A 26,404-nucleotide genomic window follows, 5' to 3' on the forward strand; every position below is an offset into this window, starting at 1 on the left:
GGCCAACCCTCCTCCCAAATGTGACGATATAGAGGCACGCAAGTGATGTTTAGGAGATAAAAGTTTTTGTTTTAATCAAACTCGCACTAATTAGCAACACATTAGAGGCAAGAAACGGTATCCTTTGGTTTTTGAAAATCATTAATCAGATAATTTTATCGTAGCCAGTAGGGCGGGGTGGTTGCTTCAAAACAAATCTTCAAAGTTCTAGTTGAAGCGTAAAGCGAGGGGAATGAATGCACCAATTAACGTCGTAACATCGAACAGCTAAAAACACGCGGACGCAAAAGGTATTCCTAACGAAGGTAGGCACAAACCTTGTTTTTAAACCGCAAACAGTTTTTCATTCCAAAGCAATAGTCCATCTTGTGCGTAGAACGATTAACGATCGACTCCCGTTGCATGAATTTGTTTCATCCTTGTAGAACGCTAGATACAACCATTGGTATCCACATCCCCATCATAATGGTCAGCTTACAGAAACCGAGATTCTACATTCACGGGGCACGGTTGGCCAAATAACTCACAAACCCACACACACACACACAGATTTAACTCTACTACATTTAGTACCTTGAAGCGAAAAGTCGGGTATCCAATTTAGAACCAAACCCCGCGGAACGTGTGTCTCTCGAGATAAGTATTGAAGATCAAATGGGCAACTAATGGCTATTTACTGATATTTAGATGGGAAGGAAATCAAAAAACGATCCATTGGTTAAAGAGGCATCGTTGAGAGGAAGAGAAGTGAATAGATTTCGAATTGTTCATCCACAGCCTCAAAAAGGGTTCAATTAAATTCAGTAAGCAATAAGTATTTTCGGGCAATCGAGAAAAATCACCAAGTATGGCAGTAGAACAGTCCAGTCTATTGTGTGTACGCTTTCACAACGCTTTCCGGTTGCAGTTAATATGCGGTGCGTTTCTCTCAAGTGATAACGAACGAGGCAGGTTCGGCAAAATGTGCGGGAGAAAACTTCGTTGCGCTTTTAAATGTGCGTGTTTTTGGGTTTTCATTTAATTTTTAATCATAAGTTTCAGCAGCTTCTTTCCGATATCCACGAAAAGGTCAGTTTTCTACCAGGCAGCTGCTTAAGTTTAAGCCAACCGTTGGCCCAGGCTTGCCTTAATACGAATTAAGTTTAACCTGCTTTTTATTTCGTTTGTAACAGTTGTAAAGTTGTCTCAATTTTTGTTCTAGATTTCCCCAAAGTTCTTCATTCGAGTTAAGCATGTGAGATTAGCACACGATATTTTGTTAGGCCGTCTATATGACGAAAGAAATCATTTCACCGGTCGCCTTTCTAATTTCTAGTACCTGAAACAGCACCGTTGAGGGGCGTACTAGAAAGGCTTGAAAACTAGTGAAGTATTGTTTGTACTTAATTTTCTTATTTTATTGATTACTAGTGCCGGTAGCTGCGCATATCCAATAGTTTAGTTATCTGTAACATTGTTTTAACCCGTTAAACAGGTTGTATTTTGTTGTACGTTTCACCAATGTGCATACGTTAAAGTTTACGCGCCGATGCCTTATTTCACCGTCTGTTTGTGTATAAACAAAAAACAAAAAGGATACAGTTCGATGTTGTCGTAGGTTAAACACAAGGAGGAGTAAATTAGGTATACAAACACACCCACTCTTCCACACACCACCACCTTCCCTACTCACGAGGAACGGGAATGTGTTATGAGGGAAAAACTAAAGCAAATCCTTTCCCAACTCACATCACAAATCACCTCCGTGGTACCAGCTAGGACAGATTCCAACATGATTGATTGCGCCCAAATAAACCCTTTCGAATTTAAAACGCAGACCGTGACCATGGCGATCGAAGTTGTGTGAGTTTCTGAAGTGAAAGAAAAATATTAAAACCCTTCCCATATGGAAGAAGTTGTTTACCAATTGTCGTATTAATCGTGTTCGAGCTGCATTTGGATAAATTTTGTCATCTAGTCAGCGGCGTTCCTTTGCTTCTGCATTGATTAAACAACCGGCCTACATCGTTCACCCTGGCCTCCCCCACGCGTCCAAAGTAACCGTTTTTCTAATGGTCCTCGAATGACAAACCGGACTTAGGCGTTGCTATGCGATCCGGCACAGGGTTGTTTGGAGAGCACAAGTCGTGTTTTATGCTCCACTCTCGCGAATGCAATCCGTTTCGCGTCCAATATTCAAAACCTGCTCTTTCTCTCAAACATATTTTCTTTACAGTTTTGGATAACCGCGGACAAATGGCCGGACCGGCTGGCGCACAGTATCACGGATCCGCCGGCAGTGGTCGTTTACGCTTTGGCCGGATCGGATCACATCGGTTCCATCGTCTAGCGCGTGGCTTATATTAACTGGTCGGTGGTTTGAGGGTTGAGCAAGTGTGGTATGCGGAAACGCACAACGGTCGTATTCAATTGATCCAATTTCGCTGTTCTAATCAAACACAAACATCTACGACGAGCGAAGAACAGGGAACGTGAAGTCCAGTGTCGCATTAGTTTAACATTTTTGCACTACCAGCCATATTTCTCTACACGAAACCTGATCACGTTGAACGAATATTGTCCTATTTGGCAACTCGTTTCGTTTCAATCGTCAAAGGAGCTTAGTTAGTGAAGTTTAGGTGAACGAGTGTTACGACTACCGGTTGACCACACGTCGTCCAAGCAGAATGGCAACGATGCAGTTCTCTCGCAACTTGTTGCAGAAATGCAACCCCACCAGAGGTAAGGTTGAGGGCCCGTCGATGGAAAACAGGTTTTTGCAAATTGCATCACAAGTATATAAGGAGGCACAACACTCTATCGGGCGGCCTTTACTTGTATGGGTGTTCGTTAGAAGGCCAATAGAAGCGGGAAGAGGCCATAGAAAGCAAAACTAGCAACATTTTTATGGGATATGCATGGTGATAAAAAACTTGTGGTTTAGTTTGAGAGATGGGCAAGATTAATACTAAGTGTTTAGAGATCCAACTAACTTGTATTACTTCTAATCATTGGTAACTTCAGTTATATTTTACGTTAATTATTGCTGCTCCAAGTATCTTTTGTCCCGAAAATATCAGTAAACATCGCTTCGCATTGCCATGGATTCTATTTTTAATGAGAAGAGTGTTCGAACTCGACGAAATGATTGACAGGATTCCTATAAGCAGCGCCGGTCAGGGGCAGGTATAGAATAGATACACGCAATATGAACGCTAAGTAACCACGTGTGCGTCATCACAGTCGGATGGCAATGGGAGACATTTTCTGGGGATCTTGAAAATAGCCCGAAATAGCGAACAGCGTAGAGAACAGCTGATAAAAGATGCTGTATTTTTGTCTACACCTTTCCAGTCCACAACTGAAAACCGTTAGCCATTATGCCATAGTATGTTAAGACAGATATTAGCAAAAGGAAAACACTATTGCTATTATGCAAAAATCTTGTAACAGCTTGAAGACGTGACCCTTCCTAATGAATTACTAACGAAGGAAGAGTAGCAGTCCTACGGTTTATTATTTTAAATGACACAAAGCATGTTCTAAATTTAAAATTTAAAATCAGTTTATAGGAAACAAAAGCCCCACAAATAAATATTTAATCTATATTTCTTAAATTTTTCGCATAAAAGCACCAATTGCCTTATACAGCACCGCTACGGCCGGAAACGAAAAGCTGCGCACAATCATCCAAAATCAGCTGAACGACATCCGCGAGGCGGGAACATACAAGAACGAACGCATCATTACCACGCCGCAAGCAACGGCCATCGGAGTGGAGGGTACCAGCGGGAAGATCCTCAACTTTTGTGCCAATAACTACCTCGGTCTTTCGGTGCGTTTCTCGACGTAACCAATTTTACGGAAATCGATTTTTATAAACTTCTTCTACCCTTCGTTTAGGCAAACAATGACGTTATAAACTATGGCAAGAAAGCTCTCGACGAGTATGGGGCCGGCTTGAGCTCGGTTCGGTTCATCTGTGGCACACAAAACATCCACAAGCAGCTGGAGAACAAACTATCGGCGTTCCACGAGCGTGAGGACACGATCCTTTATGCGTCCTGTTTCGATGCAAACGCAGGCATATTCGAGGCGGTACTAACGCCGGAAGATGCCGTTTTCTCCGACGAGCTTAACCATGCGTCCATCATCGACGGTATCAGGCTATGCAAGGCGAAGAAGGCCCGTTACCTGCACCGTAATATGGCCGACCTGGAGGAGAAGCTACGGAGTACCGACGCGCGCATTAAGATGATCGTCACCGACGGTGTATTCTCGATGGACGGCAATGTGGCTCCGTTGCCGGAGATTTTCGAGCTGGCCGATCGGTACGGTGCAGTTACGTTTGTGGACGATTGCCACGCGACTGGATTTTTCGGCAAGACGGGTCGCGGTACGGAAGAGTTCTACGGAATGCTCGGTCGGTGCGATATCATCAATTCGACGCTCGGCAAGGCGCTGGGTGGTGCCGCCGGAGGTTACACGACTGGACCGCGCGAATTGATCGATCTGTTGCGCCAGAAGTCTCGGCCGTATCTCTTCTCCAACTCCCTGCCGCCACCGGTGGTGGCCAGTGCACAGAAAGTGCTCGATATGCTGATGAAATCGAACTCACTGACGGCGAAGGTGCAAAGTAATACGCGCCGGTTCCGGGAGGCCATGACAAGCGCCGGTTTTACCATCTCCGGCATGGATCATCCGATCAGCCCGGTGATGTTGGGTGATGCCCGGCTGGCGTCCACCTTCGCCGACGAAATGCTACGCCGCGGGATCTACGTGATCGGATTCAGCTATCCGGTGGTGCCGAAGGGTAAAGCACGCATTCGTGTTCAGCTTTCGGCGGCCCATACGAAGGAAGAAATCGATCGGGCGGTGGCCGCGTTTATCGAAGTAGGCAAAAAACTTGGTGTTGTGTCTTGAAGATGATGAATCAATTGACACTCGATCTACAAGTGGGAAAGCAAAGGAAAGAAAAGCACAAATTTTCCAAATATTTAGAAGTCTTTTTATTGGGGCATTTATTATTTAAAGAAAGAAACAATACAAATTGCAAAAATTGAGGATTACCGATCGCAGATCACCCAAGGAAACACACAAACGGTGCGCGGCATAAGCCCAGAAGTAAAATAAAACTAATCGTTGCTCATTTACAAAAATGATGTACCCGGTAAATGTGCTATTTTATCAACCCGACAATACAAACCCGCCTATACACTGTCTCCAGAATTGATTGAACGCCAGCATTGGATGCTTTGCCACGGAATACCTGTCTTCGATGCAACAAATTGATATCCTACTCCGGTGTTGGGGCATCGGGCGAGTAGGGAACGAGGAGGTTTCGGGAAAACTTTTTCACCTTCTCCACCCCGCGCACTTCCTCGTCCAGCAGCGGTAACCGAACGACGTGGAAATCTTCGTATAGGTCGGCAATTTGATCGAGATACTTTTCCTGCACCTTGCACCGAGCCGAGCACATGCTGCACGGCTGTTGGCCTTTCTTCTGGAACAGCAACTGGTTGACGATGATGTTGTGCGTATCGATACCGCACTTGGTCAGCTCCTGGACGAGCCGTTCGGTTTCGTAAAGCGATAGGAACTCGGCTATGCAGACGCACACGAACGTGGTTTGTTGCTGCAAACGAAGAAAGTAACCATTGGAAGGAACTGTGCTGAATTGGAGGGATAAGATAGGTGTACTTACAGGATTATGGAACTGCTCGTTCACTTGCTGTATGATACTGAGCATCTCTTCCAGCTTGTTTGCAATGGTATCACCGTTGAAGTCCTGCAGTCCGAACAGGGCTCCCATTTGCGAAATGATTGGGGCCAGCTTCATCTTCAAACGCAAAAGCTTGCCCAAACCCTTCTCGACGACCTGTGGAAAGGAAAGCAGACGGAGTGTGTGTCCCGTTGGGGCCGTGTCAAAGACAACCACCGAGAAGTTCATCGCTTTCACAAGTCTGGAAAGAGAACGGGACGCGATTAATAACTTATTCCCAAGGATAACTTTCCCATTTACTCACTTCATGACTTCCGCATAGCTCATGGCCTCGTCGATACCGGGCAATGTGCCGATCACCTCCTGTAGCACCCCTTTGCCGACGTTCAGCGCGGACCCTTCTCCGTCGAAGTACTCATCTGGCAGCTCGCTCAAACCGACGTTTGGGTCGATTTCCATCGCAAACAAATTCTCGAACCCGTTCACTTTCGTCGGGACCTTTGTGAATTTCTGATCGAACGCATCGGATATGTTGTGGGCCGGATCGGTCGAGATAATTAGCACCGATTCGCGCTTTTGTGCCAGCTGTATCGCCAGACTACAGCTGCAGGTCGTCTTGCCCACACCACCTTTGCCACCGACAAATACCCACTTCAGCGAGGTCTGATCGATTACATTTTGCAGCGTCGGCTCGCACGGTTCAAAATCTTCCTCCATCTTTGGACGAGTTAGGTGTGTGAGGTTTGCAAAAATTTGCACAAATTTAGCCGATTTTGGACGTCCTGCGGAAAAATATCACAAATATCGGAATCTGCTGGTTCTGTCAACGTCAAATGTCAACAAACGAACACTCACCATTGTGGCAGTGTTGCCATCGTACAATGTTTTGATTTTGACTAAATCCGAATGATCCGAATCCGACTCACCGAGTTCGAATCTTGCAAAAAATCCAATCTTTCGATTCAAATCCGTTTATAGTTCCGGGATCGTTGAATCCGAAGTTCAAAATTCCGTTACCAGTTTTGACGTTTGAATTCTTCGAATCTTCATCATTCGGTTCCGAGCTGTTGACGAGGAAACACGTATCGGACGATCGTTTGAAGTTAGTGAAAAAACGCGCGCGCTTCAGTTTTGTACCAAATTCTTGATTTGACGATGTTCCGGCACATTATGCATTAGTGGTCAAACCCATGCTGGTACCGTTTTATCAACGACCCAAAGAATAACATTGTGAAGGATTTAATTCCCGTCGTATCATTCACCAGCGCAACAAGTGGTTGAAACAAAGGACGACCCGAGTCGTTGGTTCCCATTCGCAAGGCAGTTTGTTTAAATGCCCGACCTGTAGTGAACTGTGCGGCGATTTAACAATTGGTTTCTATTTGGAAGGGGTCAAGCGGCTCCGTGGATTGCATCGCACGCTTTCTCAATCGTTGTTCAATGGTGTCCTTCGTTCGTAGATAGGCTGTTCTTGTCCTGTTGTTGTGGTTGTTTGGTTTTTCTGTCCGTGCCGGAATTTAGCGTCCCCCGGTGTCTGGCAAGACTTGCTCGGTTGTTCGGTGGTGGTGGAGGTAGTTTGTTTCTTTCATTCGTCGTTTGTTTGCCTCCACACATCTTCGACTGCTTCCTTCAAGGACTTCTCAACGATTCATGGCGACATACCTCCGGCAAGGAGTGAAAGAATCCGTAAGTGTCTAGCGTTTACGCTCAGCGGGAAAAGGACCTCCAGTGGAGGGAATGGTAATAAAAGGATGGTCGTTTCTGTTCGAATGGAAAAATAAGGCCTAGAAAATGCAAGCACTAGTCCGGTTTAAGATCAAAGCAACCTAGGGCCGTTTTGAGGTTATGATCGTATTTTTACAACCCGGATCATAGTAGACCTGCAGAGAAATTTTGGTCATTACCTCACCAAAGTGTTGTCCTTAAGCAAAGTGTGTGCATTACTTTTTAGAAATTGTGCAACGCCAAACAATGGTAAACTTTCATTTAAACAACCAAAAATATTGTGTATTCCATGCTATTCGCGAATGGTAAGAAGGAAGTAAAATCTCGCAAAGCTCGCGATTGCCCAGAATCCGGTTTTTATTCCCGTTCCCTCCTTTCGCGCACGTTCGATCAATATGACCTCTTAGCCGGCAAGTAATATTTTATTTACTTTACTTCTCCTTCTTTTCACGCTACTCCAACAATCACCCACTACGACGTTACGCCTTCCCCCGGGATTTCGAACCCGGCAGAAAAGGAAACGCGCCGACAAACTGCACGTCGCAGAAAACAACAAGCCATACGGAACTGGAGAACTTGCGCTAACGGGAGGCAAAGATCACATTGCGGTACGAACGCGTTTGCTAACGAATCCTTCCGTTCTCGATACGCTCGATTCCGTTCATCGGTCGCTGCTGTTGAACAATCTCCAGTTTGAGCCCGGTAAGTAGCCTCATCCCGGGTCCATCGCACCGGAATCCTTATCAGTCAGCACGCATGTCTCGCTTAAAAACCGAACAGTGGAAGGCGTAACATCAGCGAAACATATGAAAACCATAGCGGCCATTCGCCTACAAAGGCTCTTACGTCGTAGAATGTTTTGCGCATTTTACCTAAAAAAGGAAAAATCGACTTTTATGTCAAGGTTGATAGCCCACGGTCGGCGAGCAGCGATGAAACTTTGCATGATTTTTGTCACATCAGCAATTTGTTGTTGTTTGGACTCACTTTGTGTTTCATATCAAATGAAATTGTTGTTTTGTTAACATTGCACATTTGCACTCATCGTAGAGCTATTTTGTTGCTATTGAAACGCATCGCGTTTACTATTAACCAGTAACAGCAACAATTCAACAAGATTGATGACGTTCAGCTTAAGAAAAAACGTGTTCGTAAATAAACCCTTTTATGGCACCTACAATAGATGCACAAACCAAACAAACCGCAAAACTTGACACCTCGTAAGATGAAGTCAAGAGAAAACTGGTCGAAAGGAGGGGGTAAGCTACTCTGATAGTTTTTAGTTTAACCGAATGGACACGTTTTCGCATAAAAAACCGCAAATACCCCACTACTGCGTATGCAGCAACAAAGTGGCCCCTCTTCATCCATCGCGTCATCGCGTCACACTCGTCCATGGCACGTGTTTACTTTTGTAGCTTGGCCAGACACGGTTCGAGCATAAATCTGTAGAGAGTAACATTTTCGTGGTTAACTTGTATCTTTTCTTCCTCGACCCGTTTTGCACGGTGGTTCGCTCACGTTGCTTGGTCCATAACGTCCTCTTCGCCAACCACGGTTCGCACACGAACCGGCATGCATATGTAATCGCGCACATAATTTCGAGAAAGCGGGCCCCCGGAACCTCAAGGTTGGCTCGACACTTTAAAGCCCGACACGGACCCGGCGGTGGCGAATGAGGACAACCCAGCCACTTCTCTCCGTCTGGTATGCATATACCGATACGCGCGACACGTTGACGGGCCAATTCAGGCTCTGTAAAGCCAAGCAAAGTAACGCAAGAGGTAGTTGTCAAGATGAAGAACCTTGCTTGGCCATTAAAAATTATCCACCGCCAGGCTTCATCTCTACCCCTACGATGGCAACTGGTCTCCCCCCGTTGATCCATCATTATAATGACACATAAGTAAGGCGGAGTAACCATTAACCGGTAATGGTATGGAGGGGGTTTCATCGCCGTTGTACTCAACTGGTCAGCATTTTGTCTCGACGCGAACAGCTTCCGTGTAAATGGATCGAAAAACGTGTTTCTATAATGCACGTAGATACAGGTGACTCCAAACAGAAGCTTTTCTAGCATTATCAAACCAAAAACCAATAACTCTTTTTGTCTAAAAGTCTAACTAAAATGTATGATTATTATTTTTCTTAAAACATGACACAAACCTGAATTTTACGACCCTTTTTATTGATATTGTATACTAAGTAAGTTGTATACTATCAGTTGTTTATTATTCTATCGCAAAACATGTTACATGTTTATTTTCTCTTAAGAACCTGAAACTAATCATTTGTTTGTTTGCTGGTAACACCCATGAATGTTTGCTGTTTTTGTAGACGTTACTGTTGAAAAGCACATGCGCCTGAGGCCCCCATTTGCTTGCTGAAGTATGCCGGTAGCACACGTCTAACCGGTCAAAAGTCGGGTCCCATCGGGTGTAATGATCGAACCAAAGGGCAAGCCGTTTCTTTTCCACCTCGTGCGGTTCGTTGCACAGCAGTACGGGTTGAAATTGTGGCCGTACAGCATCAGCCGAGTGTTTGGCTTTCGTGTCCTGTTGCTGATAACAAGTGCATACGGTTCGGAAAAGGTCGGCGCCATCGAAGTACGTTGCTCACCTCGCACGGCCCCACGGTCGGTGGTCATGTGTTGATTTAGTTTCACCGCCGAATCGCAACGTCATTAGGCCCGAAAACGCAATGATTTGCCTCGACGCTTCTGTATGCCTAATCAATTTTAACGGCCCCGTTTTTCCCTTCCTTGATCTTTCATGACCTGGCGGGAGAGGGTTTCTTGTCTGAAGAAGTACGTAAGATTGGTCTTGCGTTTAGAATCGATGGATTAGGAGTTAACTTTTTGTGAAGATTATCGTACACAGTCTGGTGTTCATTTGGACAGTGCTGTAGTTTGGCCCTGTTTTCTTTATCGTTTTATTACCAGTCACTCGCGATCGTATCGGAGCTAGACGGATCAATGACAGACCTCCGTCGGGTGCTTGCCTCACTTCACTCGCTTTCGGTTTTTTTGGGTCCCTTTTGCGGCCGCGTTTGTTTGCGTAGATTATTAGTAACGGTTCAGCCGAACCGGACCACACCGTACAAAATAGATGGAAGCACAAGGGGAACGGTATGTGGATGGTAGACCGAGCTGGTGGCGGCCTGTTTACTCGCGAGATAATGCCGCGTGGAGCAGCGATCATGTTTCGGCATGATGTTTCCATTATTTACAGCTTTCGTGCTTCCTTTTTTTTACCATTCCGGTTACAACCTGCTCCACATTTGAGGCAGGGAAGCCTGTGTCGGAATTAGTTATATTTGCTCAGAGATTCGTTTAACTCTACTTAGGGCCTCACTGTGAAAGCCTTGGAGTTGAGGCAGTGGGAAGGAACCGCCTGCCTGGGTGCTTTATTTACCACAAAATAATAAATATCCCTTGAAAATGTCCCCACCGATGCTTAGAAGGAGTTGTTTCAATTAAATGATTTATTTTCACAAAATCTTTTTTTTTAATTTGTGAAACCAAAGGAAACTATTTTCAATACTTGTTCATGTTTCAGGTTTTTTTGGGAGTATTTTAAATGAGTTCATCGAATTTTGTACAAACCATGAAAACCAGTTGCCCTTTGATGTCACACACGCTCCAAAGGAAGCACATGGTGATCTCTAACCGGACCGTGACATGCCTGACCTATCCCAAACATGGCCTGAGGCGAACAAACAAACGGTGAAAAACGGTTGATTTTAAAAATATGCAGACACCTTTCCTTCCATTCCACTGCCACAAACACTCTTCGAAACGCACACGTTCTTCCGTTTACGCTTATATAAACGCACCCGGGGAGATAACGTACTGCCGTCGTCGTCATCGTCGTCGTCGACTTCTCCGGTGGTAAATATTAACTCGTGATGACGGCGATAGAAGCAAAAAATAACTATAAATATACCCATCGAGCGTCGGACTGTCTCGTGCGCGTGAACTTGAGATAGAGATTGAAACGGAACTACCGGCATCCCCGGTCGCCTTGAGCCATCGACAGCGTGGGATTCGTGCTATTATTTCCTGCACGACCCAGGGGAAAAGTGGCCCGGTACGTGGTGGAATGGGTGGTCTCGTTTGCACACCGGTCCACCAACCTAAGACGAGCCCCCTTCTCCGAACGGTTAAGGCAGACTTGGGCGATTACTGATCATCGTGACCGCGTGCTGAGATCTGGTGCTTTAGTAAAGTCTTCCCACGCATCGCCGTCAGCTCACGGCTGAGCCCGATCGTCTTAAGACCGATGAAGGCCGAATATGGTGGAATTGCTGTTAAAACCATCGTGTCGCACAAATGGATGGCAAAAATGGTAGTTCTTTAGCAAACAGGATCGATTCGAACGGTAGACTTTTGGTCTGGTGCCGAGTGTTTAATTATTTTCCTTTTAGTTTGCGGGTTCAGCGAACGAATCCGATGCGATCGGAACGTGAGTTTATGGTTCTTCGACGGACTGGCAAAGGAATCCACAACATCCCCGACATGGAGGAATCCATAAACGGCATTGAAGGAACGTTTCCGTATTTGGCCCGAAGTCTGTATCGGGAAGGAACCAGGCAGGGAACGACCTGTTTGGATGGATCGTAAATGCTGCAATGGAATCGCATCAAAACGTTTTACGTTCCAAGGGATTGTTTTTTTCTCTCATACTTGTTTTCTTCTCCTCCTGTCATTTCACCAGATCTCCATGAACCCTTATGCGTTTTTTTTTGCCTGTCAGTTTTTCATTCGACCTCAAAGATGTCCGCCGACATATCCTGGGTTCCACCCAACGAAGGACACACTTAAAGGAGAATATCGTCTTTTGTTTTGCGGTTCTCTCTTGCATCTCCTCGAACTCTCAGGAACGGGTGGAAAATTGATTTCGCTACACTCGGTGACCGGTCAGTTTCGGAAGATAAAAAGTTGTCCGCAAGCGTGAAGAAAGGAATGGTCTCTAATTAATCGAATGTCACCGGTCGATTGTAAAGAGACAATGTTGGTAAACGTGTTCCCTGCACGGTCCTTTTCGTCCCTTCTTCTCTTACGTGAGCAAATAGATTTTTAAATATCTTCAAATTTGTGCAAGATTTCACGCAGAAAAAGGTTATCTTTTGAATGAAACGCTCTGGTTCTGTCATTTATCAATCATTTTTGTTCTTTATTAAACCTTTTTTACCACATGAGTGCTATTTATTTTAGGCATTCTTTTTTGTTGAAGATTTGTTAAAAGTGGTTTTGTTCCCTTTTCTCCTTTCGCTTTTTCTAATACTCTTCAGAAAAAAGATTAATATACTTATGCTTCTGTGGGAATAAAATTCATAAGTTCCAACTTGCTTCCAATAACATTCAAAATCTACCTGCCGCAATGACTCTTCATAACACAATTAGAAAAAACATTCCCCAACGAAGAAGCGTCAGCTTGTGAAGCGCAGAGAACCAGAATTAGAAAAACACTTTTCATTTCCAATATTCAAACCACGTGGCTTCTTCTTCGGGGTGCTGCGGTTTCACAAAGCGCGCCGTTGTTAACGCCCTTCCAGACGCCACAACCTGCGCCGAAACCTTATCTTCTCGTCCCGCCTCGTCTGCCCCGTTACTTCACCCACTTCGTTTGCCCCGTCGATTGCCCTTTACTTCCGGCTTTCGGAGTTTCTTCGTGTTTCTTTTGCTGTGGTGCTCTTATGATCCGTCCGTGTATGTTTTCTCTCGATGCCCACTTGAGCGCGTAATTTCCTCACTTCCTTCCGCCTTTCCGCGCGGCTTGGGTACGGTAGTTTTATTTTTACGGGCTTGCGTGTTTTGATCGACGAAAACCAGACGTGCTTCGTCTTGAGATCCTCCAGCGATCGCGGCTCGGGTGGTTCCAAAATCGGATCGAATCCATCGGGCGGGCCAGAGGAAGGTATCATTGTATTTAATGGGCATTTGTAGAATTCATACCCCTTACGCATACCCCGTCGTCGTTGGCCCAAGCCTTTCCTACTTGTCGGTGGTGTGGTTTATGTATGTTCTGATGCCCATCTCATGTCGGCACTGGTTTGTGGTGCTCTTCACCCGCACACCAACCGAAGGGCCGGACTAAATATTATTATTTTTTCCAACACGAAAACAAACGGGAAAACAGAAAACAGAAGCCCTTAATGCGTTGGGAGAGCGAAATCCTTCCGCGTTCTTCTAAGTGACCCTTGGCCGGCGGGGTCGGCAGGTCGTGCTTCAATGTGGATAAGGCGATGAAGGAAGGTGGCATAAAGATAGGATCGGCGGGTCACATCCGGGGTGCACGGCTGTCGGAAGGATGCTCACTTACGACCTGCTTTTAATTATGCTTCATTCAGCCGATTTTTATGCCCCGCTTTCGCTCCGGCCTCTGTTCCATTGCGCTACCGTTCGAACGGAAATTACCTCCCATTTTCATTTGAAAATCATGTAATGGAAGCATAATAGAAGGCGACCGTACGCGGATCGCATACGGAATGGAAGATTGTGTGAAAATTGTTTGCCAAATTTCCGCTCCACTTGCTCAGTTTCTGCTCAAAAAAGAGGTTACCGAATTGTTCCAACGTGGTTCTCACCGAAAAACTGGTTTTGATGGGGTTGGTTTTTAAAGATGATGTTTGTCCAAGTCGTTTGTTTTGCATAAGAGAATAGCGCGGTCTGAAAGCTTTGATCTTCTATGCTTTTTATGTTAAAACCCGGTTTTGAAAAGACGATCAAGTGTTTCATTGGTTCAAGTCTAAATCCAAACATGTGGAATGATTTGGACAAATCGTTGTATGTATTAAAGTATTTTATTTTGCTATTTGTAGGCATCCCTTGTGACCTCTACTGTATATAATCGATGTATCGTCGCGGTTGGCAATAATCCCCTTGGCCAATTATCTGATAATCTTCGGAGCACGGATCAGTTCATCCCGAGCAGCCTTCTCGCTTTTGGTCGGTCCGATTTGTCGATTCCATTCGCTGCTCAGCAACGCTGCCCAACAACTTACAAATGACCTGTGAGGAAAATACGGAAGCAGGCGCCCGTATAACATGCTGGTGCTAATTTGATAATAATAGCAACAATCTCTTGGCCCCCACATGGCAGACGCCATTACGGCATTGGCTTCGCTCTCCCGTGTTGCCTAAGGGGGCGAAGAGGAAGGCAGCACAAAAACGTGGAAGGAGGGCAATGAAACATTTCATGCTCCCCCCCCCCACCGGGGAGGAGGAGGAGGTGGTTGAGATAATACTCAAATCATGGATCTTCATTGCAGGTCGAGGTTTTCTGCTTTTGTTCCGCGTAAACTCTCCACACAATGGCAGCATTCAATCAAACGCCTTAGGATGTTTGAAGAAAAACCACGTCAGGTGCTGAAGGGAAAGATGTCTGGGGCTGTCTGGCCTTATGCTCTCTCGCTGCCCCAGATTGAGAGTTCAGTGATTGAGTACAATGGAGCGGGGATGTAGACAAATGGATGGCTAAATTGATTTATCGATTGGAGGGGCGCGATATTTTCACCACTTTCGAAGAACCAAAACGCGCGAGGAGTAGGTCGATTAAAGATGTGCCCGCGAGCCGTTTCTTTTAATCGACGTAAGATATCATCAAGGCTGCGGTTGCCTTCAGCTACTGGCGTTGAAGTCGCGGCCGGTGAATCGGTACTGCGCTCCTAATTAGTGCCGAGAAACGAGAATCTCTTTTTACTAATTGCCATTACTTGCAGTCGCTGAGATGATGTACGGTTTTTTTTTATTTACTGCCAAGCGAAATGTTCACCTTTTGCCTGCGTAAAATGGTTACCGGTTTTCGTTATCGGCATTTGTGCGCAATACAGCAATTTTTATCTTACGAAAAATGGCACAACCAATCGGAGTAAGAAAACACGAGAACCATCGAGATTAACAGAGAATTTCGTTTCTGCGCGTATAAGAGAACGCGTCTGAACACTTCTTCAACGTTACTTGCCTGGTGTCTTTGTACCCGAGGTGTCACGTTGTGTTCGCTCTGGCAAGAGCCGGTTTATTAATCTGCCTTTCTAGCCTTCCCCCGATCCTCCTCCTCCTCCCAAGAGAACAACGATCTCGGGAAACATAATTTCTCTTCCAGCACATTATTTATCTTTGCCAACTTTCATTGTTTAGTCTTTGCATTTCGCGTGCTTGCGACTCGCAAAAGAAACTCATTTCTGGTTTGTCCGGTTTATGGCCATGGGGGGACCCGTCGCATAAAAAAGGACGACACAAAAGAAAAACAAGGAGAAGGAGTAATAAAAGCATCCACTCCTGGGCTGGTTGATCGGTCCGAGGCGATCCTTCGTCTTCTTATCTTCCCCACTACCACCGTTCAGGTTGGTCCGGTTTTTGTGATAATGGCACCATCGGGAGTTGCCACCGGAGATAGCGTGCATCGTGGCAGGAAAATGTTGTTGTTGATTTAAATTCGTATTCGACGCGGACGCGATATTTAAATTTAACGGACTTTCCAACGTTTCGATTTTATTTTAATTTGAAAGTGTGAATAGCATGTAAAGGAAAACGTAAAGTGTTGAAGAGCGTTCAACGAATGCGTTGATTACCTTCAATTATTTGGTTGTCGACTGCTGCAAGAAGGACGCCATGCATCTTCCTCAGTCCGGGCACATTCCTTCTGTTCTGACCTTAAAAATCACGCTTGCATCGGGTTTTGATTTTCGCAATTCTCTTCCTCGTTGGGCCAAGAATTGCGCTGTATCGAAAGGAAGGCACTGTGCAACGCGAGGACACCACCGGAGTTGTTCCTCGTGGCGAAGGCACATTCACCTGTTCGGTGAGTTCAATGCTGGAACAGGATTTGTCCGGTTGAACGGTTCAAAACGAAACCTGTTTCCTCTGAGGCCGGCGGAACGATGGCAAACGTTTTTGTGCGTGTGAATGTTTGATTGGGGGAAAAATCTCGTTAGATTTAAAGAACTGTTGAGAAAAATCTTGCGTTCAAATGAAAGTTCCACAAAGAATTCGTGTTGTTCATTTTGCGATTGGAAAGTGATGATGTTTTTGAGTTGGAGTTGTTTTCGATTCCAAATCGATCATTATTGTCACGTACTGAAATAGATTTTAATTTGAAAAACAATGCTGAAACCACCGGTAGCTCTGAGAAATACCTCATCGGAGGCGATCTTATTCGCGCCTCGAATACTTAATGCCACGACTTTAAACCAGTAAAATCCGTCGAAAAGGAGGCGTGGAAGGAAGGATTTGCATATGTTATTCAAACTGCCAGCGTAACGTCAACGGAGCCATCAAAGTGGTGCGCTTTCAGCGGTCATTGCCATTTCCAATCCGAAGTTACTCGCGATCATCCTCCTCCCTGCAAAAGGAAGGACCATGATTCGCTGCACGGACCAGCAATAATCGGCGCAGAACTTCGTCGTAAATCAGAGCCAAGCGCATGCCAACCGGGTTTTCTTCTGGTGGAGGGAAGAAAACCGGGCTCGTTCCAAAAAGCTAGAGAGCGAGGCACTGCCAAACTGCCGAAGACGCTATATACTCCATCGGCTCTGCCGGCGGGGGAAAGGAATTAAAGAATGCGAACGTGTTTGCGAAATGGGTTTCGCAAAGAGATAGCGGCGTCTCGTCCAAGTTGATTGGGGCTTTTCGTCCACGAAAGTCCACGAATGGCAGGGAAGAAAGCCGACATGGATTGGCGGAGACGAGCGGCTCGAAAGGTAAAGATTGTTTGCCATTGCGCGGACGTTGACGACACCGTTTCGTGAGTGGTAATAAAGATGGTAATAAGTCAAACCAGGGAGGAGCGAGGTGGAGGACCGGTTCGGCCAAGCGATCGCGAGGCGCAAAAACTGGTTGTGAGAAGAGAGTGTCTTGATAAAAAGCGCATCCCTCCATGCCAGAACGACGCTGTACACGATAATGGGCGAGATGTTTGCGTTCCATGGTTTGTATATTAAGCCGAGATGGAGGGAATGTAATTATTTACGAGTTTTATGCAGGCAACAGCATAAGGTTGTGCAAATGAATAGAATTTACTCGAATACAAGAAAATCAATTATTGCAACTTCAAGAACCGTAAAAATTTATATTGATGATTTACATCATCGCGCTTTGAAATCAATCTAAAAACCAATATTTTCTCCTACCAACCATAGCCAGAATTGAGTCAAAAACGTTCCAGATGGCCGTTTTTTTTACTTTCCACTTAGTTGCAAGGGCGTTCGACCCGAAACGTGGCTGTGTTGCTTATTCCAGAAAACCAGTTCCGCCCTCCAGATAACATCCTACTCACTTTATCATTGCAACGCCATACGGTGAACGTTGGTGGCCGTTGGGTTGCAAAAACGCACAGTTTGAATCGGTTCGAATCTGTTCCGTTGCAGTTGAGTTGCATCCTACAGCCGTCGTCCGTAGGTGCATTTTGGTCCGATGCGATCGCAATGCATCCTACACTTGCCCATGCCCCGTTCCTAGGGCTTCCATTCCAAGGAACGAAACGTGGTTGACTTATTTGTACAAATGGTGTAGGCATACATACACACGCACGCACACCCGTATGGTGCCCGCAGACGATCGTCACCGTTTTCTTAAGTGCGTCGTTGTGTCGCTACTTGCAAGGGCGCACTTGCTTCTACCGTCTTGCCTGAGGGATTGATTCTTCTTCTAACCTCACGACCGCCCGCCGGCAGCTTCGACCCTCGGCATCGGTTGGAACCCCTTCACCACCCGTACCAGCATCGTTCAGGCCAGTTGAAAGATTTCTTCCACAAATGCACAGTGGTTTGTTACTGAACTTGGACAACTTGTGCAATGATATGCCCAAATTGAATGGGTTTCAATTAAGGCAATCCGACTCGGGTCGACCCTTGTCATAGTCGAGAGTGATGGCGTTCGCTAGCTGCTGGCACCCTTCCCTACCGTTCGGCTAATAGGGCAAAACAGATCGGTTCCGGTGGGCACTTTGTTCAACACTTGATTTTTATTATCCACATTTCGGGCTGTAATGATGCCGTTTAGCTCGGTGTTCTATTCCATGTGGAATACACTTGAGGAAACATGATAAAATCAAACATTTGATAAAGTAACATCACTACTCATGCTTTGTGTTCAGAACGGAACGGCTGGTTTGAATTGTGTAAATTTGTAACAAGTAGATTCGAGTAGGCGTCTTTTTTTGACTGCGTTTCCACGGTGCAATTTTTGACCAACGCAGCAGACTAGGTTTAGTTTTTCCGGTATCGTAGCACTCTCTTGCGGTTGAATAATGGCACGACAAGCGCGCATTTACCATTTTTTGAGATAAAACACAATGTAGGAATTAGAGGAAACAAGGAGCGATAGTTTCAAGAGGCAGTTTCGAACAAAACACTCTGAATAGATGCCCATGTGTTCAAAAGATTGTGAAGAAATAAACAGTTGCTTGGTTTTCCTATTTTGCATTCTCTGCTAAAGTGTATACAGCCTTGAAAGTGGAGAAAATGATTGCTATCAGTTGGTTAAACGTGTCAGTGGCAACGTAGTTTCATCGAAATTGTGAGGACAAACTTATTTAATGTTGGTATAAAGCAGGTCTATTTCGTCCCTGTTAAGTGAACGCATGCTTGTTTTCTCATTTTGTAAACTACCCTGGATGAATGGAAATCATTCATTAGCACGAAACAATCAACTTCTTTACACATTTTCAACCGATCATGTCGTGACTGTTATTCGTTAAACCGTGCGTGCCTGTGTGACACGTGTTCTCCAGCAGTGTTGAAACCTTCTTTTCATTGCACATTCGCTGTGGCTCTTGACTTATTTGTTTCGTTTTTCCTTCTCTTTTATTTCTTCTCCAGATGAACGACACGCTCTAATTGAACGAAGTTCTTCCAACACCAGCCACGGGTCAACCACAACCGATGAGCTATTGAGCAACGCGGAAGAACCACTCGAGTCTCGAGCGGCCACTAGACAACATCTGACACTGGACCAGAACGACCAACGACGCCACGGGAAGGTAAATATTGCAACAGCTTCGGCCTGGCCGACGAGCGATCGTGGCTCGTGTGGCGTTCGTGTCGGAAGCCCAGCGGTAGTACGAAACCATGACGCCACAGTGACCGAGGAGCCGTCCGATGAGGACTGGAACAACAATCTCAGCGGTAGCAGTCGGGTGAAGATGATGGTTCAACAGTTCGAGAAGGCGAAGGGAGCTGCTGGCAACGTCGAACCACCTCCTAGGACGCTGGAGTCGACGGTCGGGAGTCGGCTCTTTGCCGCCGGAAACGACCCGTGTGATGTGGAAACGAGCGACTTTGAAAGTGCGAGTGTGACCAGCAGTGGGAGTAGCGCAGGAGGAGATGGTGGGTGTCGAAGTGTGCGCACCAGCTCGGCGTTCAGCGAAGGCAGCCGTGATGTGGCCAGTATCGAGCGGTTCGACTTGGTGGCGGCGGAAACGCAAACGACTAACGACATCAGCCAGCAGCAGCAGGAGGAATTGGGTGGCCACAGCACGATGATTACCATTAATATTAACTACCGATGTGATACTAATCCTCTAAGGACGAGCAAAGGGGCTTCGGAAGCGGAAGCGGAGGAAAAGGCTGTTGATATCGTAGTGTCGGCGCCGGCCGAAGCGGTTGATTTTAAACCGGTTTCCGGCGGGGATCGGAGATTTGCATCCAAGGCAGCTCATGCAGCAAAGACTGAAGCGGGTGAATTGATGGACATGGAGGAGGCGGAACAAGGAATCCTTTTTGGTGGCGGGTACGGGGGTGACGGCCACAAAGTAGAACAGTTGGAAAAAAGGAGTAGTAACTGTGGCCTGCACCATAAGACTGATCATCATGCCAAGCATCGCCGCAGTTCGTTGGCAACTAATCGTTCTTGTCAAACGCCGGAAAACGAAGAATACCACGACTGTGATGAGCTTCATGATTCGACGCTTTCCTTCTATGAGCAAGCAACCTCGCAGCCTGTCACGCCTCAGGATTCCGAGAAGAAGCGTAGATCCGCCGACCGCAACTCTCCCAGCACATCGTCTGATGGCGAAAACGGCGATGTTCTTGATGGCGCTACCGAAGAGCCGATGATCAGAATAGTCCAGGAGCTGTCGGAGGATCACCAGGAGGTCTCATCGTCGATAACGTTGAACAAGGCACAAATTAAGGAGATGCAAAAGGCGAACGGCGGAGGTGTTGAGATGCAAGACATCGACGACGAAAAGCCCGAAAAGAGACGGAAGTCAAGAACGAGCGGTGGGAGCATCGGCAGCAGCAAGAAACGCCACGAGAAGTCCAACTACCGGCAGCAGCGTATCATGGATGACAATTTTTGTAACGAAATACTGGACTCCACGATACACTTTGATCGGCTGTACGGCATTAATCGGAGGAAGGGTGCTGAGGACGGTAAGGCCGCATCAAAATCACCGTCCCCACCGCTACGATCCCGTCCGGAGGAGTGCTTCAGCGATTTCATAGTGTGCGACATCGTCTCGCCCGGTGATGAGTCCTTCGATTCGGTCATGTCCGTCGGCAAGTTGGAGGGAAAACCACGCTTTTCCGGCAAAACAATGGGCCGGTTGATGATGAAGCGGTTGAAAAAGCTGCAGCACGCGACATCGAAGGGGGGAAGTGGGCAAAGTGCGTCATCCGATGCATCAACAACTAGTTCCTCGCTACAAACGAGCGGACCGAAGAAACCTCCCCGTACCTTTGCCAACTCGCCGAAGCGACCGTTACAGGTTGCGCCATCCTGTCCTGCGCGCAGGGAATTGGAAGACAGTGATCCATCGGTGCACGCAATCGGTTGGAAGTTGGATGGCAAACCAAAATCCCATCAGGTCGGGTGGACCGTCCCGACGGCCGAGGTGGTTGGTATTGGGAAGAACCTTTCGATTCCAGCGCAGGTTTACAGCATGCTGCACTACTCGGAGGATGAAAGTAGAAAGAGGTTGATAAAGACGGGAAATTCCAGGCCAGCGCCACAACAGTCTTCTGCGGGGAAGAGTGTACTGGCTTCAAAGCATACGGTTAAAAGTGATCCACTCGGTCCAAAGCTCGACATTGACACGGTCGATGGAGCAATGACACCACCACCTCGCCGTCACTCGTCGTCGACGGATTTCGATCGGTTTGTGCGCGAATCGAACGTGAAAAGTACCCCCAACCGTAGAGGCGAACTGCAGCGGCCCGGTGGAGGCGGTACGGGAAGTGTCGCAACTCGTCGTCTGATCGAACAGTTCCTCAACGAGGAGCGTCAAAGTAATGCGGCCCACCGGAAACTGCCCGCGGAACGTAGACGTCGCACGACGGGTGGAATATTCGAACGTCGCCGTCAACAGCAGGAGAATTTTTTAGACGATGCCAGGCGCTCGAACCATGAGCCACGGAGAAGAAAGGTGAAACGGGAAGCGGTCACGCAGCAAACACAACAGCTGCTCGTCGCCGAGAGTGAATGTTGTCCTATGGCGGCACGCCGAGCTGAATCGCTGGCTCGCAACAACAGCAACAGCCACAGCGGTGCCAGTGTCGGTGGCAAAGTAGCGAAACGGCGCACCTTTCGCAAGGCGACCATCCTGAAACGAACGCGCACACTGTTCGAGGCGTCGAAGAAGAAGATATGGTCGATAAAAAAGTTTGAAACTCCGAAAAAGATGAACACCGTAAGTAGCACCAACACGACCACTCCGTCCCAATCGTATGCCGGCCGCGATCCGAACATTAATCGCAATAGCTCGGTGAAGAAAAAGCAAAATCTTCACCACAAACATCTGGGCTTCACGCCGGATCACTTGCGTTGCAAATCGTGCTCGAACCCGAGGCCACAGCATCCGGCGCTGGAGGAAGATCGTTCAGCGTCGGACGAAGAGGAGGATTTAGAGGAAGCGATCGTTCCGCTTGCTCATCGTGCGACGCAGCACGCCGTACCGCAGAGGGAATCTGTTCCTACGGAGTCAAATAAAGAAAACGATTTCGGTCGGGACAGACGAACGAAGGTGGAAACGAACCGCAAGTCGGCACGTAGTCTAAACTTTGCCGGCGCCCGCCCGACGCAATCTTCACCGGGGCGGAGAAAGGAGGAGGACGACAAAATGTCCCCACGCAAGAGTGGCATACAGTTGTTGAATGAAAAACTGAAAACGTTGCGTAAACTCTCACCTAAAAAGATGTTCCGTTTTGCTTCACAGTCTTCTACGGCCAGCTCACGGGAGCATGGTCCGGTTGCGGATCAAGAAAACCACAGCCATGGAGATTTCCACTCGTTTGACGATTTAAACGTGAGCAACGTGGCGCATATGGGCGATTTTCTGAGCAATATTCGACACATGGTGGATGGTGGTGACAGTGGCACGCAGGAAAGTTACGGCCGGCGGACGATCCATGGGAGGCAAGTGGACGTGCACGCTCCCGAAGAGGACGATGAACCGATCTATCAGGAGATTTCCCCGAAGGGAGTCAAAACGGTCCTGAACGAGTTCATCAGCGCCGAAACGAACAAACGGTACTTGATGGTGAACAACAATCCGAACATACTTTACGCGACGGTAAGCAAGACGAAGGGCACCCGGGAGCGTCCGGGGCTCGCGGTGATGAGGGCACGATCACTGACAAACGTCGCTTCGGTGGGCGTTGCGGCGGATCCAATCGTAACGTCCACACCGGTAAGCAAGCAGCAAAACAATACCAGCAAAAGTCAGATGAAACCTTCTAACCGGCGGGGTGCAATCCTTTTCTCCGATGATTATGATGATGATGATCATGATAACCATAATCATCGTTGTGCTCGTGAAGGTAGTAGTGATCAGCGTATGGCTACGGGAGACACCGAGCCGGATAGCTACCTCTACAAAACGGCCGTGGCCGAAAGTAGCTGTCACTGTCCAGGTCGACACTATCCCGAGCGAACGGCAAGACAAACCGTCACCGCTGTAACCGCCGCCAGTTCATCCACCCGGCGATCACTGTTTAGCCAGGGTTCATCGCTGCGATCGACGAGGGAGCAGACGGATCAATCACGCCTGTCAACTGATGATAGTGATATTTCGGTTTTGCAGGACGAAGAGCAGGGGTACAGCGACGTAACGGGTTCGGAAGTGGGGCCGGCAGTCGTAGCGGAGCCACCAATCGTGCGGGAACGGGTCGAAGATCGCTTGATGGAGGGTTTTACCGTGCGCAGAATTGAACACGAACGTTTCCAACAGAAAGCAGCACCAACTGCCAGGGAGGACGGGTACGGGCGGGGACAGAACAGTGAGGATAATTATTCGTTTGAAAAGGATATCATAGTTGAAGAACGTAAAGACCAGGGACCATCGGGGAGCTCGGAAAGTAAAGCACGTCCCATTCCGCCGCTTCGGAATAAGAAGAATAACAACTTTGGAGCTGCACCACTCGGATGCTTCGATACGGACAGTGAGGTAAGAGATGATCATTTCTGATGCTGAAAGTTGTTTGATCGCAATTATTACCGTTTGTCGCAACCTTTTCCCTTTCCACAGATCGAATCACTTCGACGGTACGACGATAGGGAAATAGAGGAGTTGGTCGTTTCATTGCACAACAACGTGACGCTCTCGGATATGGGATCGCTCGAAACGGGTACGACGGCGTCATCGGCAGCCAACGATATCGACAGGATCGGCGGATACGATACGGTCGATCTAGCGCCACCCGTGTCCCGCGTGTTTCGTTGCCCTCCGGAGAAGTTCGACCATCGTCGCAATCTAACCGTCGATACCGTGGACGTGTCCGAGTTGATCAGCCACCGCGGGGAGGGCGACACCTTCGCCACGTCGAACGTTTCTCCGATCGGCGGTTCACCGTCCGGTAAGAATTCTTCATCCTCAACTGTGATGCGAAACCTGAAGGACAAATTGCGATCCTCGTTTCGTAAGAGCAAAAGTTTCATCAAAAGTGAACGCCAGCGTTTCGCCAACTACCTGCTAGAGGATCGTTCGAGCAGCAAAGGATCCGGTTCCTCTTCATGTTCTTCGTCGTCTACATCCAGCTCGCCCGGGAAGGGCGAGGGAAAGGTCAGACAGCCTGCTCAGCGTACTTCGGTGGCTGGAAGCGATCCGGATTCGGATGGAATGTATCGTTCGGTAGCCGATGGAAGCAGCAGTGCCATCGTTTCAACCAACGGTGGTTCGATGACGGAACTGAGCAACCAGTACATGTCGGAGCTGATCTTGCAGATCAAACGGCAGGCGGATGCCCGCAAGCAGCTGAAGCAAGCGGTAGCCATTTGTCGAGGAACGCGCGAGTTTGAGTGCTCGCAGGAGTTGATCGAGGCCGAACGGCTGCTACTGTTGGCCACTCTGAAGGAGACGGCGGCTCGCAATGAGTTGAGCCGTATCGATTACGCGGCCAACGGGATGACGCTGGCCAAGCGCAAACGTGTCGGTGTGGTGGCGCTTAATCACTTTGAGTTCCCGCTAAAGGAAACGGCCATCAGCGATGCACTGTTCAACTACTTCTATGTCGTCGTCTGTACGTACAAGGACCAGGTCAAAGGAACGGTGGCAATGGAGCGACGCAGCGACGGGCGGGTGTACTTCCGCGATTGCGAAATTCGATTCCACGACCTCGACGCGGACTACGAGATTCGCGTGGAGGTATTCGTTTTGCGGCTTCGGAAAAACATGAAAAACTATAGCTTCGAGAGCCGATACCATCTGGACAAGGTAAATTATATGGTGGATACTTTCGCTTGCAAAGTGCCGGCTAACTTTTTCACTATTTCACCCAGGATTCGCAGAAACGCCCGCTCGGATGTCCGTCACCATCGAAGAAACTGCGCGAAGCTGGAAGGATGCTCTCGTTCCGCTCTAGTTCTCCCAAATCATTCGATTTCGACAATGAGTTTTCCCGCTTTAAATCGCAGGGTTTTCTCACGCTCACCTCTTTCACGCTGCTCACCAGCTCCTCGAGTGGCGGAGAACCGGCAGAACTAGGCGGAACGTTCGATGCCACCTACGCCACGGCTCGTACCGCCGAAGTCCGGAGCGAGCAACCGACGGCAACGTTCCTGAGCGTGCCCGATGATGTGGCCGAACAGTCGTCGGTTCACGGCGCATACTATTCGGTATCGAGTAACTTCCAGCAGCTGGTTCGGCGGCAGGGCAACGACAATGTTTTCCTGGTGGAGGATTTCAAGTACCTGACGCTCGACTCGATGGCGTACACCTCGAACATGGCCGGCACGATCGGCATGAGCGTCAACAGTGAGGTACGGTTCGAGAGTTCCGACGTTTGCGGGTTTTTGGACGTGGGCGCGAAGAGCGACGGCAGTGAGGTGATCAGCTGGAACCGGCGCTGGTGCAAGGTGAATGGATTTGCGCTGGAATTCTGGAACTATCCACAAGAGTGCCAAGAAAAGGTGAGATCAACTTTGGCGTCCCGATTTCGACGGCGCGTAACAGAATACCAAATTCTTCCGTGTCCTTTCAGCAACCGATACAGAGCATCGATCTGGTCCGGTGTGTCAACGAACGGATCGAGCTGGCCGAACGTTCCATCTGCTCGCGTCCCCGCACGCTCAAGGTGGACATCTTCGCCTCTCAGGTTGCCGCTCAGGCCAGCTGTAACAGCAGTGGGATAGGAAGCTACAAGAGCACCGGCGCGCCAACGAGCCCCAACTCGCTCGGGGAGGCTCAAAGTACGGTTTCGGGCAGTGAGCGTATTCGCGCCATGTCTCCCACCGGGGGACGCATCCGAAGCAATATCGTGTGCTTCCTGCTTGCCGCTGATACCCAAGCCGACTTAAAACGCTGGCTAAGCGAGTTGAACCGAGTTGTGAAGTTTTTAAAAGAGTGGAAAATCTAAAACTCCCTCAGTCGTACTGAACTTATAGGACAAATGGAGAATTCTCGCATAACATACATGATTGTTTTCATTTAGCTATGAAACACATTTTATAATACTTGTTCTATTTTCAACTAGTTGTATTTAACGAGTCACGAACTGAGCGGATGAGTATTCGGTATTTGATAGGTAGACAAATGTAAAGAA

At 47.7% G+C, this 26,404-nt stretch overlaps 3 protein-coding genes across 4 annotated transcripts; 2 read left to right on the forward strand and 1 right to left on the reverse strand.

The window, feature by feature from the left end:
* The first annotated feature begins 2,666 nt into the window (after positions 1-2,666).
* LOC131263598 (2-amino-3-ketobutyrate coenzyme A ligase, mitochondrial) lies at positions 2,667-4,952 on the forward strand. Of its 2 annotated transcripts, none has more exons than XM_058265826.1 (3): positions 2,667-2,733; positions 3,612-3,814; positions 3,883-4,952. In XM_058265826.1, the coding sequence occupies exons 1-3, from the start codon at positions 2,667-2,669 to the stop codon at positions 4,900-4,902; spliced, it is 1,290 nt and encodes a 429-aa protein (XP_058121809.1). In that variant the 3' UTR covers positions 4,903-4,952. The 2 variants fall into 2 exon arrangements, with proteins under 2 accessions (XP_058121809.1, XP_058121810.1); XM_058265827.1 differs by having other exon boundaries at positions 2,667-2,721.
* Positions 4,953-4,975: 23 nt separating this feature from the next.
* On the reverse strand, positions 4,976-6,530 carry LOC131263601 (ATPase ASNA1 homolog). Its single transcript, XM_058265830.1, has 3 exons — positions 6,006-6,530; positions 5,684-5,942; positions 4,976-5,614 (listed from the first exon to the last, which is right to left on the reverse strand). The coding sequence occupies exons 1-3, from the start codon at positions 6,416-6,418 to the stop codon at positions 5,276-5,278; spliced, it is 1,011 nt and encodes a 336-aa protein (XP_058121813.1). The 5' UTR covers positions 6,419-6,530; the 3' UTR covers positions 4,976-5,275.
* Positions 6,531-6,770: 240 nt separating this feature from the next.
* Positions 6,771-26,360, forward strand: LOC131263610 (uncharacterized). The gene is made up of 6 exons (XM_058265840.1): positions 6,771-7,387; positions 7,939-8,128; positions 19,247-23,811; positions 23,893-25,077; positions 25,143-25,772; positions 25,844-26,360. Exons 1-6 carry the CDS (start codon positions 7,352-7,354, stop codon positions 26,216-26,218), a joined length of 6,981 nt encoding a protein of 2,326 aa, XP_058121823.1. The 5' UTR covers positions 6,771-7,351; the 3' UTR covers positions 26,219-26,360.
* Positions 26,361-26,404: the final 44 nt, after the last annotated feature.

The sequence above is a fragment of the Anopheles coustani genome, chromosome 2 (assembly GCF_943734705.1).
Source record: "Anopheles coustani chromosome 2, idAnoCousDA_361_x.2, whole genome shotgun sequence".
NCBI lineage: Eukaryota > Metazoa > Arthropoda > Insecta > Diptera > Culicidae > Anopheles > Anopheles coustani.